Source organism: Lampris incognitus, chromosome 7 (genome assembly GCF_029633865.1).
Source record: "Lampris incognitus isolate fLamInc1 chromosome 7, fLamInc1.hap2, whole genome shotgun sequence".
Taxonomy (NCBI): Eukaryota; Metazoa; Chordata; class Actinopteri; order Lampriformes; family Lampridae; genus Lampris; species Lampris incognitus.
The window spans coordinates 64,900,587-64,917,398 of record NC_079217.1 but is presented as its reverse complement, the minus strand read 5'-3'; the positions used below and the strand labels follow the sequence as shown (position 1 = coordinate 64,917,398).

The 16,812-nt window shown below is 48.1% G+C and overlaps 1 protein-coding gene across 1 annotated transcript in view; it reads left to right on the top strand.

The window, feature by feature from the left end:
* plekhg2 (pleckstrin homology domain containing, family G (with RhoGef domain) member 2) overlaps positions 1-16,812 on the top strand; it is a 175,082-nt gene that overhangs the window by 135,255 nt on the left and 23,015 nt on the right. The window contains exons 7-11 of the mRNA XM_056282925.1: positions 4,364-4,514; positions 7,445-7,576; positions 14,997-15,179; positions 15,458-15,550; positions 15,760-15,846. Coding sequence (XP_056138900.1) covers positions 4,364-4,514; positions 7,445-7,576; positions 14,997-15,179; positions 15,458-15,550; positions 15,760-15,846 — 646 coding nt within the window. The remainder of the gene's footprint in view (positions 1-4,363; positions 4,515-7,444; positions 7,577-14,996; positions 15,180-15,457; positions 15,551-15,759; positions 15,847-16,812) is intronic.

Below are 16,812 nucleotides of genomic sequence, written 5' to 3'. Positions count from 1 at the left end.
GCATACCATGCATTTGTGTTGTCTGATAGCAGTCTCATCAGGTTTTCTGTCTGGAGCCTCACCCTAAACTGTTTTCTGCCATTTTCTGTGTGTATGTCTACTGGATATTCAAAAGGATGGGAACGGCATGGTGGTGGTGGTGCTGCTGCTGTGGCCATTTTGCTAAAATTTAAGAATTATTTTGAAAAAAAAGGTCCGCGTATTTTCAGCCAATCAGGTTTTGAGAAAACGGCTGTTTATTTCTGTCAGCTCTGAGGGATGGCTAATGTCAGTAGTAGCTAATGTTGATGTTATTTTGTTAGCTAGCTACAAGAGTTCCACAGTTCCTGAAAGGTCCGTTCTTGCCGTAAAAAGTAAGTTACACGGCTAGTGGTGATGTATGAGGGTTCCCTTCTTCCGAACAGTGGAAAAAATAAAAAGGTTTGCTTACTTGTTTCAATTTTGGTGTCTTTTCTTGTTAGCTCGTTAGCTAAGTTTCTAGTGGTTAGCATTAGCTAGCCTTTCCTTAATCTGGGGTGGTTTTGCCCGTTTTCCGGTTCCAAATGTGTAGTTGCTACTCCCTTAGTTTTATTTTTGAATCCTGGATCTGGTCTCTTGGGCGTTGTCTTGTGGATGGTAGTTCCGTAAATGCATTGAAGTTAGCTAGCTAGTATGAACTACTTAAAAGACTCACTGGCCGATCGGCCAGGGGGTTGGCCCCCTTTAGTCGAGTGGTTAGCGATGTCGCCTCGTGGTGCAGTACAACCCTGGATCCAGTCCCGCAACAGGCGGAAATAATGCTCAGTTGCACTGGTGGCAGTGGTGGGATCCGGAAGTGTCCGGAAGCGTGCAGATCCTCAGAAGTCTCTTCGGAGCGCGGGAAGAAAGAAGCGCGAGGGCACTCTTCCGGGGGAGGGAGACTACTGTAAACTACTAAAAAGACTCACCAGCCGATTGACCAGGGGGTCAGACCAGCTAGCTTGCCAAGATTTGAAATTGGCTTGTAGTGTTATGAGTCCATAGTGACGGGCATGGCGCAAGTCCATGAATACTGGGATGGCATCCAGCGCTTTACCTGTGCCCCTGTCCACAGGGTTAGTGGTTGTGTCAGGACGGGCACGCGGTGTAAAGTTTTGCCAAATCATTATGCGGATTGACAAGCCCATACTGGATCAGTCGAGGCTCCATACAGGATTGGCTGAGGCCCCGGTTAACAACGGCCGCCATTGGTACTGTGCCCTCGCAGGGTACCGATGTACAAGCCACTGTGGCGTCCCCTGAGAAACAGGGAACAAGCTGAAAGAAGAAGAAGAAAAAGAAGAAGAAGAAGAAGAAGAAGAAGAAGAAGAAGAAGAAGAAGAAGAAGAAGAAGAAGAAGGGGTTATGAGTCCGGTTAATAAAACTGATGTTACCAATATTAATTACTAGTTTGCTTTGGGAATTGTTGCTTTCGGTTGGTTTTGAAAGGTTTTACTCGTTTTACAACCAAAATATTTCAGGAGCTCCTGTAATCCATGCTCTCTGTCTGTCTCTCTCTCTCTGCCTCTCTCTCTGTCTGTCTCTGTCTGTCTGTCTGTCTGTCTGTCTGTCTGTCTGTCTGTCTGTCTGTCTGTCTGTCTGTCTCTCTCTCTCTGTCTGTCTCTCTTTCTGTCTCTGTCTGTCTCTCTCTCTGCCTCTGTCTGTCTGTCTGTCTCTCTCTCTCTGTCTCTGTCTGTCTGTCTGTCTGTCTGTCTGTCTGTCTCTCTGTCTGTCTCTCTCTCTGCCTCTCTCTCTCTCTGTCTGTCTCTCTCTCTGCCTCTCTTTCTCTCTCTCTGTCTCTGTCGGCCTGTCTCTCTCTCTGTCTGTCTCTCTCTTTCTCTGTCTCTGTCGCTCTCTTTCCCACACACACACACACACACACACACACACACACACACACACACACACACACCATCTCCCGAACTTGTCTGACAGACATGTTTGGGTTGGGCTGGATCATTGCCCACTCCCACTGTGTGTGTGTGTGTGTGTGTGTGTGTGTGTGTGTGTGTGTGTGTGTGTGTACACGCTATGTATGAATCAACATCTGTGTGAGTCTTAGATGGCTCATGGTGAAGCCTGTAGCCAGTTTGTGTTGATTCCTGACAGGTTGACCCTGATCTGGCCTCAGCTTTCGGCAGTGGGCCGGGTCGTCTCCTCCATCCGCAGCCCTTCGGCTTCGTTGTGAATCTGGGTCAGATCGGTTCCGACCACCGAGCGGCCGCGGAAAGCAGCGAAGCGTCTTCCTCTCAGTGAACTGTCTCATTTTAAAAGGCTTCAGTGGAGATGGAGGCAGCAGACATGTTGTCCTCCCCGGAGGAAGAGGAAGACCCTGAGGATGGCGGCGGGGTCTCAGGGTTGTGCATCGCTGGGCTGAACCAGATGCTGAAGTGATTTACGTCAGCGAGCCCAACATGTTGGGAGGCAAACAACGTGAAGCGCATTTTGGTAACGAGGCCAATCTGCTGAGGAACCAGAGGACAGACAGACAGGAAGCATCTTTAAGGCCAACAGAGCAGCGGCGGCGGTGGTCTAGTGGGGGGTGGGGGTGATGGTGGTCTGGCGGGGGATGGGGGGTGGTTGATGGAGGCCAGACAGACCGAAACCCACTGTGATGCTAATTTCCCCATTAGCAGAAACTGTTTTTCATTTCATCCATCCATCCATCCATCCATTATCCATCCATCCGTCCATTATCCATCCATCCATCCATTAGCAGAACCGCTTATCCTGCTCTCAGGGTCACGGGGATGCTGCAGCCTATCCCAGCAGTCATTGGGAGGCAGGCGGGGAGACACCCTGGACAGGCCGCCAGGCCATCACAGGACTACATTGACCCCATAGGTCATTTGTACAAGCAGCTTATTACAACCTGTAGTTATGTTTTAAAGTTGAGCGACCTCTAGCGGTCGTGTAAATGACGACAATCTGGTGTCTCGGGTGCCTCATCATCATATGACCTTTGAACTTTGACATAACCAAATACAATTAAATACCGGTACACAAACTTGGCGGACTTACCAGAGCTAAGACGTCCAGACCCCTCCCCCCTCTCTTGGCTCGTCGCGTTTTGATTGGTAACGAAGGTCAGAGGTCATGCGATCCGTTCATCCGGTCTTCAAATTCATGTGCAGTGTTTAGATTCAGTGTCGTGGAGGTACAAAAGCATTACTGGGTTCTGATTACTGGGACGGCTCCCACGGGCCTTACAGCAGGATACGGGCTTTACTGGGTGGCTCCCGGTCGCGGATTTGTGGAATTGAATTCCAATCAGAATGGTTGCTGCTTAACACAACAACAAAAAAACGTGCACAATCTGCCGTCCTTCTGCAGACGGCGAGCGTCTTAAGCGTTTTTAAAGACGGGCCTGAAAATGCTGATTCAAGCCTCCTGAAGGCCTGGAAGCTGCTGCAAGCTGCTGGAGTGTGTTTTGGTTTTACTGTCCTTGAGTCGAACGCCTCGGTGGGCTGCAGAAGACATTAGAGAATGGCGTCTGTAGAAGACATCACGGCTGCTCCGGATTCCTCTGTCTCCACAAGCAGAAGCCCGTCAACTACCATGCGGCACATTACAGCGCCCAGGCCGCTTAGCAACGCGCACTGCGGTGTTGTACATACCACCCCGTGCCCCTGTTTTGTGTAATCCACATGGTCAGGTGGTAAACCATCAGTAAAATTCTCCGCTTCTCTAGCTAGTGTTTCTGTCACCATGAATCAGAACCAGAAACATGGCTTCCCCCGGCCCAACAACAACACATTTGTTCTTTCCAAAAAAAATGTACGTGCTTATTTGCATATCGAGTGGGGAAGTGAGATCCGACCACAAGTGGTCACTCAGGACGCATGTGGAGACGCATTCTAATGCCGGATTTGAACTGACGCACATCAAACTGTCCACTTGTGACTGGCTCACCCAAGACTCATGTTAATGCCAGGTGTAAACAGGGCCTCTCTGATATACTGTAATGATGCCCGTAGGGAATTGACACTCTACATTTAACCCGTCCTAGCTGTGTAGCTGGGAGCAGTGGGCAGCTGCAGTGCCCAGGGACCAACTCCAGTTCATCTTGCCATGCCTTGCTCAGGGGCACAGACAGGAGTATGAACCTTAACACGCATGTCTTTTTGATGGTGGGCGAGACCCCACCGCAGACAAAGGGGGGACATGCAAACGTCACACTGAGGACGACCCGGGATGACCCGAAGGTTGGACACCCCCCGGGGTTCGAACCCAGGACCTTCTTGCTGTGAGGCGACAGCGCTAACCACTGCCCCACCATGCCACCCTATCTCTCTCTCACACACAGTTTCCCCACAGTAAACATTACTCTCTCTCTCTCTCTCTCCCTCCCTCCCTCCCTCCACAGTTCAGTAGCGGTGCTCAGGGACTGTATGAAAAGCGAGTGTCTGGTTCGTTTCTTCCAGGAGAGACAAACCACCCTGAACCACTGCTTACCGCTGGAGACCTACCTGCTGAAACCCGTCCAGAGAATCCTCAAATACCACCTGCTACTACAGGTAACAATGAGTACTAGCTAGCGCTGCAGACAACAACAAACATGTATCTACTACTACAGGTAACAATGAGTACTAGCTAGCGCTGCAGACAACAACAAACACTATCTAGTACTGCAGGTAACAAATACCACCTACTACTACAGGTAACAATGAGTACTAGCTAGCGCTGCAGACAACAACAAACACTATCTAGTACTGCGGGTAACAACAAATTCTATGTACTACTGCAGGTAACAGAAAATACAATCTAGTACTGCAGGTAACATCAAACACTTATCTACTACTGCAGGTAACAAATACTATCTAGTACTGCAGGTAACAAAAAATATCTAGTACTGCAGGTAACAACAAATGCTATCTAATCCTGCAGACAACAAATACTGTCTACTACTGCAGGTAACAAAAAATATCTAGTACTGCAGGTAACAGCAAATATTATCTAATACCGCAGACAACAACAAATACTATCTACTACTGCAGGTAACAACAAATATTATCTACTACTGCAGGTAACAAATACTTTCTACTACTGCAGGTAACAAAAAATATCTAGTACTGCAAGGAACAACAAATACTATCTACTACTGCAGGTAATAAAATATATTTCTGGTACTGCAGATAACAAAAAATATTATCTGGTACTACAGGTAACAACAAATGCTATCTAGTACTGCAGACAACAAACACTATGTACTACTGCAGGTAACAAAAAAAAATCTTGTACTGCTTGTAACAACAAATAGTATCAACTACTGCAAGCAACAATAAATACCATCTACTACTGCAGGTAACAACAAATAATATTAATACTACAGGTAACAACAAATACTTTCTAGTACTGCAGGTAACAACAAACACTATGTACTACTGCAGGTAACAAATACTATCTACTACTGCAGGTAACAAAAAATACGATCTTGTACTGCTTGTAACAACAAATAGTATCAACTACTGCAAGCAACAATAAATACTATCTACTACTGCAGGTAGCAACAAATACTATTTAATACTGCAGGTAACAAATACTATCTACTACTGCAGGTAACAACAAACACTATGTACTACTGCAGGTACAAATACTATCTACTACTGCAGGTACAAATACTATCTACTACTGCAGGTAACAACAAACACTGTGTACTACTGCAGGTAACAAATACTATCTACTACTGCAGGTAACAAAAATATTTTCTATAGTTCTGCAGGTAACAACAAATACTATCTACAACAAATACTGTGGCAAGCTGGGGTGGAAGGATGAGCGCTAGCGATGTCTTATTTGCAACCTTCGTGTCCGGTACAGTTAGTCATGTGGGGATGATGATCAGCCCGACAGGCACGTCCAGCTGAGCATCATCAGCATCATCATCAGCATCATCATCAGCATCATCATCAGCAGTGGAACAGGGATTTCACTCAGCCGTGGCGTCACGTTGACTCAAGTGTGGTGTCCCGGTGGTTCTTCTGTCTCGTAACGCACCGTGAATACCACAAATCACCTCACATGACACCAGACTCCAAACTGTCTCTTATGAAGCCTGAAAAGAAGCTCTCAGGTTGGAAGAATTGCCAGTACTTCCTGATTGAAGGCCTGCTGAGCGCCAGTTACCCAGCAGCCCCTCTGTTTCCCGCCAGCATGCAGAGATTTGGCTCCAGCGCGCAGTAATAAAAGTCAATTCCAGCGAGTTAAAACCAGATCACTAGAGACTGAAATAGTTCTTGACTCCAGAATCCTCAATGCTGCAATCTTTTTTTCTGGAATTTTTTTCTGGAATTTTTTCCCCCTTTTCTCCCCAGTTGGACTTGGCCAATTACCCCACTCTTCCCGAGCCATCCCAGTCACTGCTCCTGCAGACTGCCACATGCCTCCTCCCATACACGTGGAGTCACCAGCCGCGTCTTTTCACCTGACAGTGAGGAGTTTCACCAGGGGGATGTAGCACGTGGGAGGAGCACGCTATCCCCCCCTGAACAGGCGCCCTGGCCGACCAGAGGAGGTGCTAGTGCAGCGACCAGGACACATACCCACAGCCGGCTTCTCACTCGCAACCACGGCCAATTGTGTCTGTAGGCATGCCCGACCAAGCCGGAGGTAACACGGGGATTCAAACCGGCGATCCCCATGTTGGTAGGCAACAGAATTGACCGCTATGCTACCCGGACGCCCATCATTCCATTTTTTTTTATATAAATGGTGTGTTGGGATAGAAGTCTTGGTAGATTACTGCTCTGTGTAGCTGGAACTGTCACGCTGTCCCACATGCTGACCTGACGCTGTGCTGAGCTGTGTGACCTCTGTGTGGCCTCTGGCTGAAGGCTGGACCCGGAGCAGATGAGACTTCCAGTGAGCCGTAAATTAAAGCAATGACCCCAAGCCAATAGTGGGGTAAGACGAATGCAATACCACTGCCAGCCGTACTCCAATAATACAGCACTTAATGGACATGAAAGTGCTTTGATAGAAACAAAGCCAATGGTTCCCCACAACGTCAGGACCAGCTGGTCTCTCCGGGAGCCATACTGAGTCCAGGCGAGTGCAGGTAAAAAGGTCTGATACCTGATTGTTTGCCCTGTTAAGTCCTCTTCAATCATTGAAGGACAGATGGAGACAGAGGAGAAGAGTCAAACTGGACATCCGTCCACTTTTAAATTCTTTGACAGTTGAAATATGACTTGCAGAGATGATGAAGACAGTTTGAAAAGAGTTTTAGGATCCAAAATTGACTCTAAATCACCCTTGTGTTGCCAACCACTTACTGCTCTTCATACGGGGGATAGTTTCCAAACAATGTGATTGGTCAAATAACAGCCGTCAGTGCCCGCTGGTTGCCCACGGTTACCAGTAATATAACTGATGAACAGAAGGTTAATTTGGTGAAGTCAATTCCAGGTTGTAGACTAACTGTGAGTATGTCTGACTCTGTTCTCAGGAACTTTCCAAGCACTTCGATAAAAGTGACCCCGGATACCAGGTCATCGAGGATGCCATCATCACCATGACGGCTGTCGCCTGGTACATCAATGACATGAAGCGAAAGCAAGAGCATGCAGTGAGGCTGCAGGTACACACACACACACACACGCACACGCACCATCATCGTCAGCGGTCACTCAAATTGAGTATGACTGTCCTCTCCATTGGGTTGTCTACTTGTGGGTCTTCAGATGGCTGTAGAGGCCGATCTGTGATCCACATACTGTGTTGCAGTGTGGACAGGGGAAAGAGGTGGTGGTTGGTGGTGGTGGTGGTTGAGCCTTTTTCTCTCTCTCCTTGTGGTGCTGTCGCCTTTTCTCCGTGGCACAGTGCAGCTCCTTCTTTCATAGATTTCTTCCAGGAGCGCCTATCCAGTGCAGTGTGTTCCCAGTTGCTCGGTGTGATGTTGAATTTCTTCAGACTGGTCTTGATATTGTCCTTGAAATTTTTCATATGCCCGCCGGGAGCTGGCTGACCTTCCTTCAGCTGGGGGTACAGGATGTGTTTGGGGAGACGTGTGTTGGACATGTGGATGGCATGGCCTGTCCATCACAGTTGGTGCTGCATTATGGTGGTGGTGATGCTAGTCATGTTGGCTTCTTCCAGAGCACTGATTTTGGTGCATCTGTCCTTCCAGCTGTTCCTCAGGATCTTTCCTAAGGATCTTTGGTGGTATAATTCCAGGGCTCTCAGGTGTCTGCTGTAGGTGGTCCATGACTCTGCTCCATACAGCAGGGTGGAGAAAACAACAGCCATCTAGACCAGGAGTTTTGCTTGGGCCTTCAGGTCTCGGTTTTCAAAGACTCTTCCTGAGTCTGGCATAAGCGCCACTGGCACAACTTAGGTAATGGTTGACCTCAGAGTCAATGTCAACTTTTGAGGGGAGAAGGCTGCTGAATTAACGGAAGTGATCAACATTTTCAAGAATTTTGTTGTCAACTTTTATGTTGGCTGGTTGGGTGGAGGTTTATATCGGACCTGGGTCTTCTTGATGTGTATTGCTAGACCTAGGGCACTGTATGCCTTGGTAAAGGCATTCAGAATGTCCTGGAGGTCTTCTGCATAGTGTGCTGCGATGGCATTGTTGTCTGCATACTGAAGCTCCATGATGGCAGTGTTGCAGACCTTGCTCTTGGCGTTGAACCTATTAAAGTTGAAGAGCCTGCTGTCAGTTCTGCATAGGATTGGGATCCCCCATGGCAGCTCTTCGCCAATGAGGTGGAGTATGGCAGCAATAAAGATGGCAAACAGGGTGGGTGTGATGATGCATCCCTGTTTCCAAACCCCTGTTTCCAAAGTGAAGGGCTCTGACTTGGAGCTACTGTTGCTGAGCACTGTGACTGACATGCCGTCATGTAGAAGCCACAATATTCTGATGTATTTGTCAGGGAAGCCATATCTTTGATAGTATGCCCTACAGAGCCTGGTGGTCTCCTGAGTCAAAGGCCTTTGTCAGGTCTATGAAAGCCATCTACAAAGGCTGTCTTTGTTCAGGGTATTTTTCCTGGAGTTGGCGTGCTGTAAATCTTATGTCTGCTTTACCTCTGGATGGGTGGAAGCCATCCTAAGATTCTGGGAATACTTTCTCAGCCAGTGATAGCAGTCAGTTTGCGAGGACGTGAGCGAGGACTTTGCCTGTTGTTAACGGGAGTGAGATGACCCTTAGTTTCCACATTCCACCTTGTCCCCTTTCTTGAATATGGCCACTATTAGAGCTTCCATGAGCTCTGAGGGAAGTTCTTCTTTTCCCAGACCTGGAGGAGGAGGGCGTGGATGTGGTACAGTTGCTCTGGTCCACCTTCCTTTAAGATCTCAGCTGGGATCCCATCTGGACTTGCAGCATTGTTATACTTAAGGCTGCTGATGGCATCTTGCACCTCTGTCATGGAGGGAGGTTCCCTAATGTCTTTTCTGATGGTACTCTGAGGAATGTGGCTGGCAATGTCTGGTTCAGCTGTGCTGTTGGAGAATAATCTTACCGTCCTTGGGGATTCTTGACAGTGTCTCATCTAAGCAGACGTAGAAGGTCTCTTTTACTTCCTTTTCAGAGTCTAAAGGAGGGACATAGGCACTCTCAACTGTTGCCATCTTGTTGTTGGCAAGCACCGGGCTCACTGATCCCCACAGGAAGTTCAGACAGGTGGCTGAGTATCTGGTTCCTGATGGCAAATCCAATGCCATGGATCCTGGGCTCATCAGCAGCTTTTCCTTTCCAGAAGAAAGTGTAGCCACCTTTCTCCTCCTCCAGTTGTCCTTCGTCTGCCCATCGGGTTTCAGAAAGGGGAGCCATGTCAATCCGGCATCTCTTCAGTTTTCTAGCGATGATCGCAGTTCTCCTCTCCAGTCTGTCACTGGTTGAACTATCCATCAGTGTGCACACATTCCAGGCTCCAAAGTTCATGTTTATTTGTTTCTGACCGCATGTGGTGATCCCTCTGGACTCAGTAATCCAGTCAGGAGGTTTGAAGCAGCCTATTTTTAGGGCACCTTTCCTAGCCACTTCCCCAGGCGGGGTGAGCAGAGTGGATCCTAAAGAGGGCTGCTCAGTTGTGGGTGCAGCTACCAAAGGGCTCTTTCTACCTCGTTCCAAGAGCCCAGTGACTGAGTCTAGTACCCATCACCTGATGTGCCGGCTCATGACTAAGGGCTTCCAGATCTCACAATCCTGCCCCCATCGCCACTTGCCGGTCGCCATAGGACTTAAGCTGAGATGTTAGGGTGTATTCCCTTTATGGAGGACGCCCGTGTGTGACTTTGTTTAACGTGGGGGGGGGACTGGTGCACAGACAGCCGTCACACAGGCCTTGACAGATCTGGGTCAGGATCCAGTGGCATGGATCCAGTGGCAAGACGGATCCAGTGGTCAGGATCCAGTGGCAAGACGACTGGGGATCCATTTCTGCTGCAGCCTTCATCCACCTTCCCAGCCATTGTGATGCTTCCCTAAAGTCAGCCATAATCTCCCGTGTGTTCCACCGTTGAGGTCTTGGTTAGATTGCTTTTTGTCAGGGACCTCCCCCTTGACCTTACCGCCATGGGTGACCCTACCAGGAGCATAGCTCCAGATGGCATTACTCTCGGGATCTCAGGACCACACAAGCTTCTCCACCACGACAAGGTGACAATCCCCGGAGAAGCGTGCGTGCACACACACACACACACACACACACAGGTACATGGAGGTATTTTATGTATGTCTGTGAGACAACTTTTAACTGTTATTGAGATCAAGGCAGAGCCAATCAAAATCTTCCGTCGCCTTAGCGCCCACCTGTTCTTGTTAACATCCAGTGTTGAACGAATGTGTGGTTTCAAAATGTGAACTGGTCTTGACGAGCAACGTGCAGAACCAGGAGCTGGTGCATTTTCCTTACCTTTGGCTCTGAGGTGAAACAAACCCGAAAAAAAACAAACAAACCCTGCTGCCAGTCCAACATGAGGTGGAGTAGCCGGGACACGCATGTGATTTTCTGCGTGCTTTCTCTGAGGCTTGTAAACAGACGTGTAGACAGGTGGAGGTCAAACAGGGTCAGGTCTGACGTGCATTCCACACGCCGTGCACGTGTTAACATCGTCAGTAACATGCAGTAACACTCCACCTAACACGTCCTCCACATGTGGACACACTTGGTGGCCTTTACAGGGGCGAGGTCACATGTCTATTTCAGTGGCGGCTGGTGCTAAAATTTTGGGGGGGGGGGGGGCGCAATTTAGCTTGGTGCAGCACAGCTGACAGCTGCTGTGCTTTAATGTCCACACAGTCACAGAGTTATTAAGAAGGACAGTGTAGCCCGTAGATTTTATCCGGGTTGGTAGACGGTGGATGATTGACAGCCGAAACGAGGCGTGGTGGTGGGTGTGAACATGATTGACAGCCAGACAGGGAGGTGGATGGATGAATGAGTGTGGATAGACAGACAGAAAGACATGTAGACAGAGTTGACGTTTAACCTCCCGTCCCAGCTTCTGAGAGGTCAGAGTTCAACGCCTGCACACTTCCTTCCCCGCTGACTGTTCAAAGGTCAAACTTACGAAACTCAGGTTCTGCAGCATCTGTCAGCAGTTCACCCCGCATGTCCACACAATGAAGAAAAAACCACCCGTATCTGTCGGTCATTCTATGTCTTTAGGTTGTCAGGTTTTTTAATTGTTTCTGGTCCTACGAAGAACAGGTCCTACCTTAGACCTGGTTCTCACTCTCGGTCCACGTGTTGATAACATTTAACGAGCTGTTCATTACTGATCATCAATGTGTTTTGTTTGATCTCTCTTCTAATTGCACTCTCTTCCATCTAAAAGGATGACTTGCACTCACATCTTTTTGTTTCCCCCAATTGTACTTGGCCAATTACCCCACTCTTCCGAGCCGTCCCGGTCTCTGCTCCACCCCCTCTGCTGATCCGGGGAGGGCTGCAGACTACCACATGCCTCCTCCCATACATGTGGAGTCACCAGCCGCTTCTTTTCACCTGACAGTGAGGAGTTTCACCAGGGGGACGTAGCACGTGGGAGGATCACGCTATTCCCCCCAGTTCCCCCGAACAGGCGCACCGACAGACCACAGGAGGCGCTAGTGCAGCGACCAGGACACATACCCACATCCGGCTTCCTACCCACAGACACGGGCAATTGTGCCCGACCAAGCCGGAGGTAACGCGGGGATTCGAACCGGCGATCCGATCCCCGTGTTGATAGACAATAGAATAGACTGCTACGCTACCCGGATGCCCTCGCACTCGCATCTTAAAGCTAGGGTAGGCAATTTCATGTCTTTATATTCCAACAGCAATCAATAAATCAAATGCTCTGACAAAATAAATAAATAAATAATGATAATTAATAATAATAATAATAATAATAATAATAATAATAATAATAATAAGCCTAGCTGCCTGTCTACATACCATCATTTCAGAGAGCGGGCATTAATGAAGATGCGCATGTACGTAATCAATGCGTGTCCACCCTGCCCCGCCAGTGGCTTGTGGACTAGTTCCCCCTTCTCTACCAGCCGCTACACAAGAGTTTTATTTTCACGAAATCCAACAAGACCAACTGGAAATGGCTGCTTCACATGATCAATATCAGTGTAACCAAGAGATTCGCTGAAATTATTATTTTTACATGGGTCAACTAGGATACAAGTGCCATGGATACGCATTGCGACCAGGTCCTGACCCACTTGTCACTCAAAGCGGCCACGCCCTTCATTATGCAATACTTTAAACCTTGATCTTGTAACGACCAGTGTTGTAGTACTCTAGTCCAAGACTCGGACTCAAGTCCTGAAATCAGGACTCGTGACTCCACTTGGACTGAGCACTGATGACGCGGACTTGGACTTGGACTCGAGCGTTGAGTGCCTTCAGACTCGGGAAGTTGGAGATGAGGACTCGGACTTGTTAATTGATGAAGACTGTTTTTTGTTTGTTGTTTTGTTTGGCTGTTGTGGCACGAAGTAAATAACCTCCCTTTGAAGTGGCGACAGCTGTGTCATGTTTGTTTAATGTAGACCTTTTTTATTTGTATGTCAGCCTTTTTACGGTGCCAGAGTGGAACACTGGAGCCCATCTTGGAACTCGACTCAGACTCACTACCTTGATGACTCGGACTCGACTTGGACTCTTCTTTGGGGACTTGGACTCGAACACTGGGGACTCGAGACTCGACATGGACCCGAGGTTTAGTGACTCAACTGCAACACTGGTAATGACCACGGATGAGTAGACTCGCTAGCCCTTGCCTAACGGGTCAGACCCTTTAGTTGACTGGTTAGCGCAGTCGCCCATGTTGCGGGCGAGCCGGGTTCACTTCCTGGCTGCCTCTGAATTCGCTACATGAGTGTTGGAAGTGGGATGGTGAGACTGTGAGGCCATCGGAAGCGCATGCGTCGAGAGGCGTGAAGGAGCTGATAACGCTGAAGCGCGGGGACGCGCTTCACGAAGGAAGGGGGTAGTGTATTTTATTTGCCCCTATATGCTTCCTCTTGAGTAGTAGTTTTGTATGGCATCTACTGTCACTGCTATGCAGATGATATGCAACTGTGTCTCTCACTGGACCCTCACAAGCCAGATAAACTGCTGGTCCTTCATGACTGTTTGATGGCCATTAAGGACCGGATGGCAAACAGTTTTTTACAGCTAAATACTGACGACACAGAAGTCCTTATTATTGCCCCAGGACGTGTGATTTCTAAGGTCATGCTTGGTTTGGATTCTATTTCCTCTTCTGTTTGGTCCAGTCTCAGAAACCTTGGTGTTAAGTTTGAGCCAAATTTGATACAAATTATTATTATCATTATTATTATTTTATACGATGTAACCCAGTGTTACAATAGCATGTCCTTCACTTCTCATGTCAAGATGCTGACCTATTCCTGCTTTCATCATTGGAGAAACATTGCTAGGCTCAGGCCTGTTGTATCGCGTGCTGAGATGGGAATTATTATTCGTGTGTTCATTTCTACATACCAAGACTATTATAATTCACTTTTTACTTGCCTCAGCAAATCCTCTCTGGATCACTACAAATGATTCAGAATGCTGCTGCAAGATTTCTAACTAGAACTTGCAGTGCTCTCTATGACTCCCATTCTGCCTGCCTCACACTGGCTTCCAACTGAATATAGGGTTAAATGTAAGGTTTTAGTGATTACCTATAGAGCCTTGCATGGGCACCCTCTTACATCGCCAATCTAATTTTTACCATTGTGGTGAAGAGGGAGCTGAGCCGGAAGGCAAAGCTCTCAACTTGCCAGTCAGTCTTGGTTCCAACCCTCACCTATGGTAATGAGCTTTGGGTAGTGACCAAAACGGTGAGATCATGGATACAAGCGGCTGAAATTAGTTTCCTCCGTAGGGTGTCTGGGCTCAGCCTTAGAGATAGGGTGAGGAGCTCGGACATCCGGAGGGAGCTCGGAGTAGAGCCGATGCTCCTTCACATTGAAAGGAGCCAGTTGAGGTGGCTCAGGCATCTGATCAGGATGCCTCCTGGGCGCCTTCCTTTGGAGGTTTACCAGCCACGGTCAACTGGGAGGAGACCCCGGGGTAGACCCAGAACTCGTTGGAGGGACTACAAGTCCAATCTGGCCTGGGAACGCCTCGGGATCCTCTAGGAGGAGCTGGAGGGTGTTGCTGGGGAGAGGGACGTCTGGAGTGCCCTACTTAGCTTGCTGCCACTGCCACCCCACCCCGGAGAAACAGCTGAAGATGAATGAAGCATTTCGCGACTCTTTGAAAGGGGCTATATGAATAAACTTTACTTACTTTTTCTATATCTGCCTGTCCCTCTGAACATGTTTCTTTCTTTCTGTACATCTATCTGTCTGTCTGTCTGTCTGTCTGTCTGTCTGTCTGTCTGTCTGTCTGTCTGTCTGTCTGTCAGTCCAGAAATCTGTCCGTCTGCATATCTCTGTCCGTCTGTTTATCGATATGTCTCTCTGTCTGCATATCTGGCCACGCTAAATGTTTTGACCTCCAACCTTTGCCCTCTGTTGTGTATCTAACCAGGAAATAGAGTCCCTGTTAGAGAACTGGACTGGTCCGGACCTGAGCGGTTTCGGGGAGCTGGTTCTTGAAGGTTCCTTCAGAGTCCACCGGGTGAAGAAGGAGAGAGCGTTCTTCCTGTTTGATCGGATGCTGTTGATCGCCAAGAAGAGGCTGGAGCGGTTTGTCTACAACACACACATATTTGTGAGTTAAACTGCTGAGCTTTTCATAATGACGTATCACTGCGGGTTAACATCGAGTTAAATACATAAAAACTTCATAATCATATATAATGGATGGATGGATAATCATATCACGTTGGGTCACATGGCAAATCTCAAAGTGATGTATGGTGACATCTAGTGGTGTGTGCGGATATTACAGGGCATCACCTATTTTAACTGGTCTCTCTCTGTCTCTCTCTCTCTGTCTGTCTGTCTGTCTCTCCATCTCTGTCTGTCTCTTTGTCTTTGTCTCTGCAGTGCTGTAATCTGTTGTTAGTGGAGACCATGAAAGACCCGCTGTGTTTCAAAGTGTCTGACCAGACTATCCCCAAACAGCAGCACGTAGTCCAGGTGAGGCCATCCTCCCCATCGCTGTTCTAACATGATGTCACGTATTATTAGGAATTATAAAATGGAGAACAGAGAACAGAGAGGTAGAATTATCATGAGGGACATCAAGCTGACTCACGGCAGTTTCAATTCGAGGAAAGAGAGACTGTACTGGATGTCCTCTGTACATTGTGTACTTTGTGTATCATGTCTAATGTGACTCCATTTAGACCAAGAACCAAGAAGAGAAGAGACTGTGGATGCATTACCTCAAGAGGCTGATTGTGGAGAACCACCCAGCTTCACTACCACAGAAGGTACAGAGAAATGTAGGAGACAGACAGACAGACAGTGAAGCACCATCCTGTCTCATTATCACACTAGCTTTTTAGACTTTGGATGGAGGGATGGACAAGATGGATGGACGTGGTGTATTAGAAATGCTGCTTCACATTACAGTGTAAGATCTTTAAACCTGTTCTAAAACTAAACAACAGTTTTTCTACTACTACCACTACTACTTCGAGCTGCTAGTGTTCAACACTCTCTTCACCTCCGACTCACTCTCCAGAATTACCCCTATCCAATTTCTCCTCCCATTCCCACCAATGGTAGAAGAGTGTGAACCCTCCTCCGATGCCCCTGGCCTTACTCCCCTTCCACCTGGTCTCTTGCACACACAGTATAGCTACCTTCCTTCTCTCCATCATATCAGCCAGCCCTCTCCCTTTACCAGTCATAGTGCCAACATTCCCACTCTCACCTCCACACTCCTACCCTTGCTCCTCTCCCGCTGCCTCTGGACATGCCTTCTCCTTCGCCCAACAGTAGCGTAGATTCCACCGGCCAACAGTACCGGTGGCGGTCGTTGGTAACCTGGGCCTCAACCGATCCGGTATGGAAATCTGATTTATGATCCACATATTTGATTCGGCGAAGGTTTTACACTGGATGCCCTCCGACGTATCCCTGCCCATGTATCCGGGTTTGGGACCGGCACTGGCTTGTGCCTCCTCCGCAGCTGGGTTTTCTAAACAACCGTTTCTAATGGTACAGATTAAGGGTTCATGATATTAAAGTAACAACTCCATTGTTTTACTACCTGGGTTTTATTTTTGTAGTTTTTTCCATCATTTATGATGTCATTTTACTCACCGGCTTCACTTTGTAGATTTTGGACGCGGCGCCGCTGCTGGACTCGGCTGTACATCTGCTAACTTTACAACTCGTTCTCCGCCAGAATGAACTGCTCCGAAGCGGTCGTGGTTTTAAAAGGCCAGCTA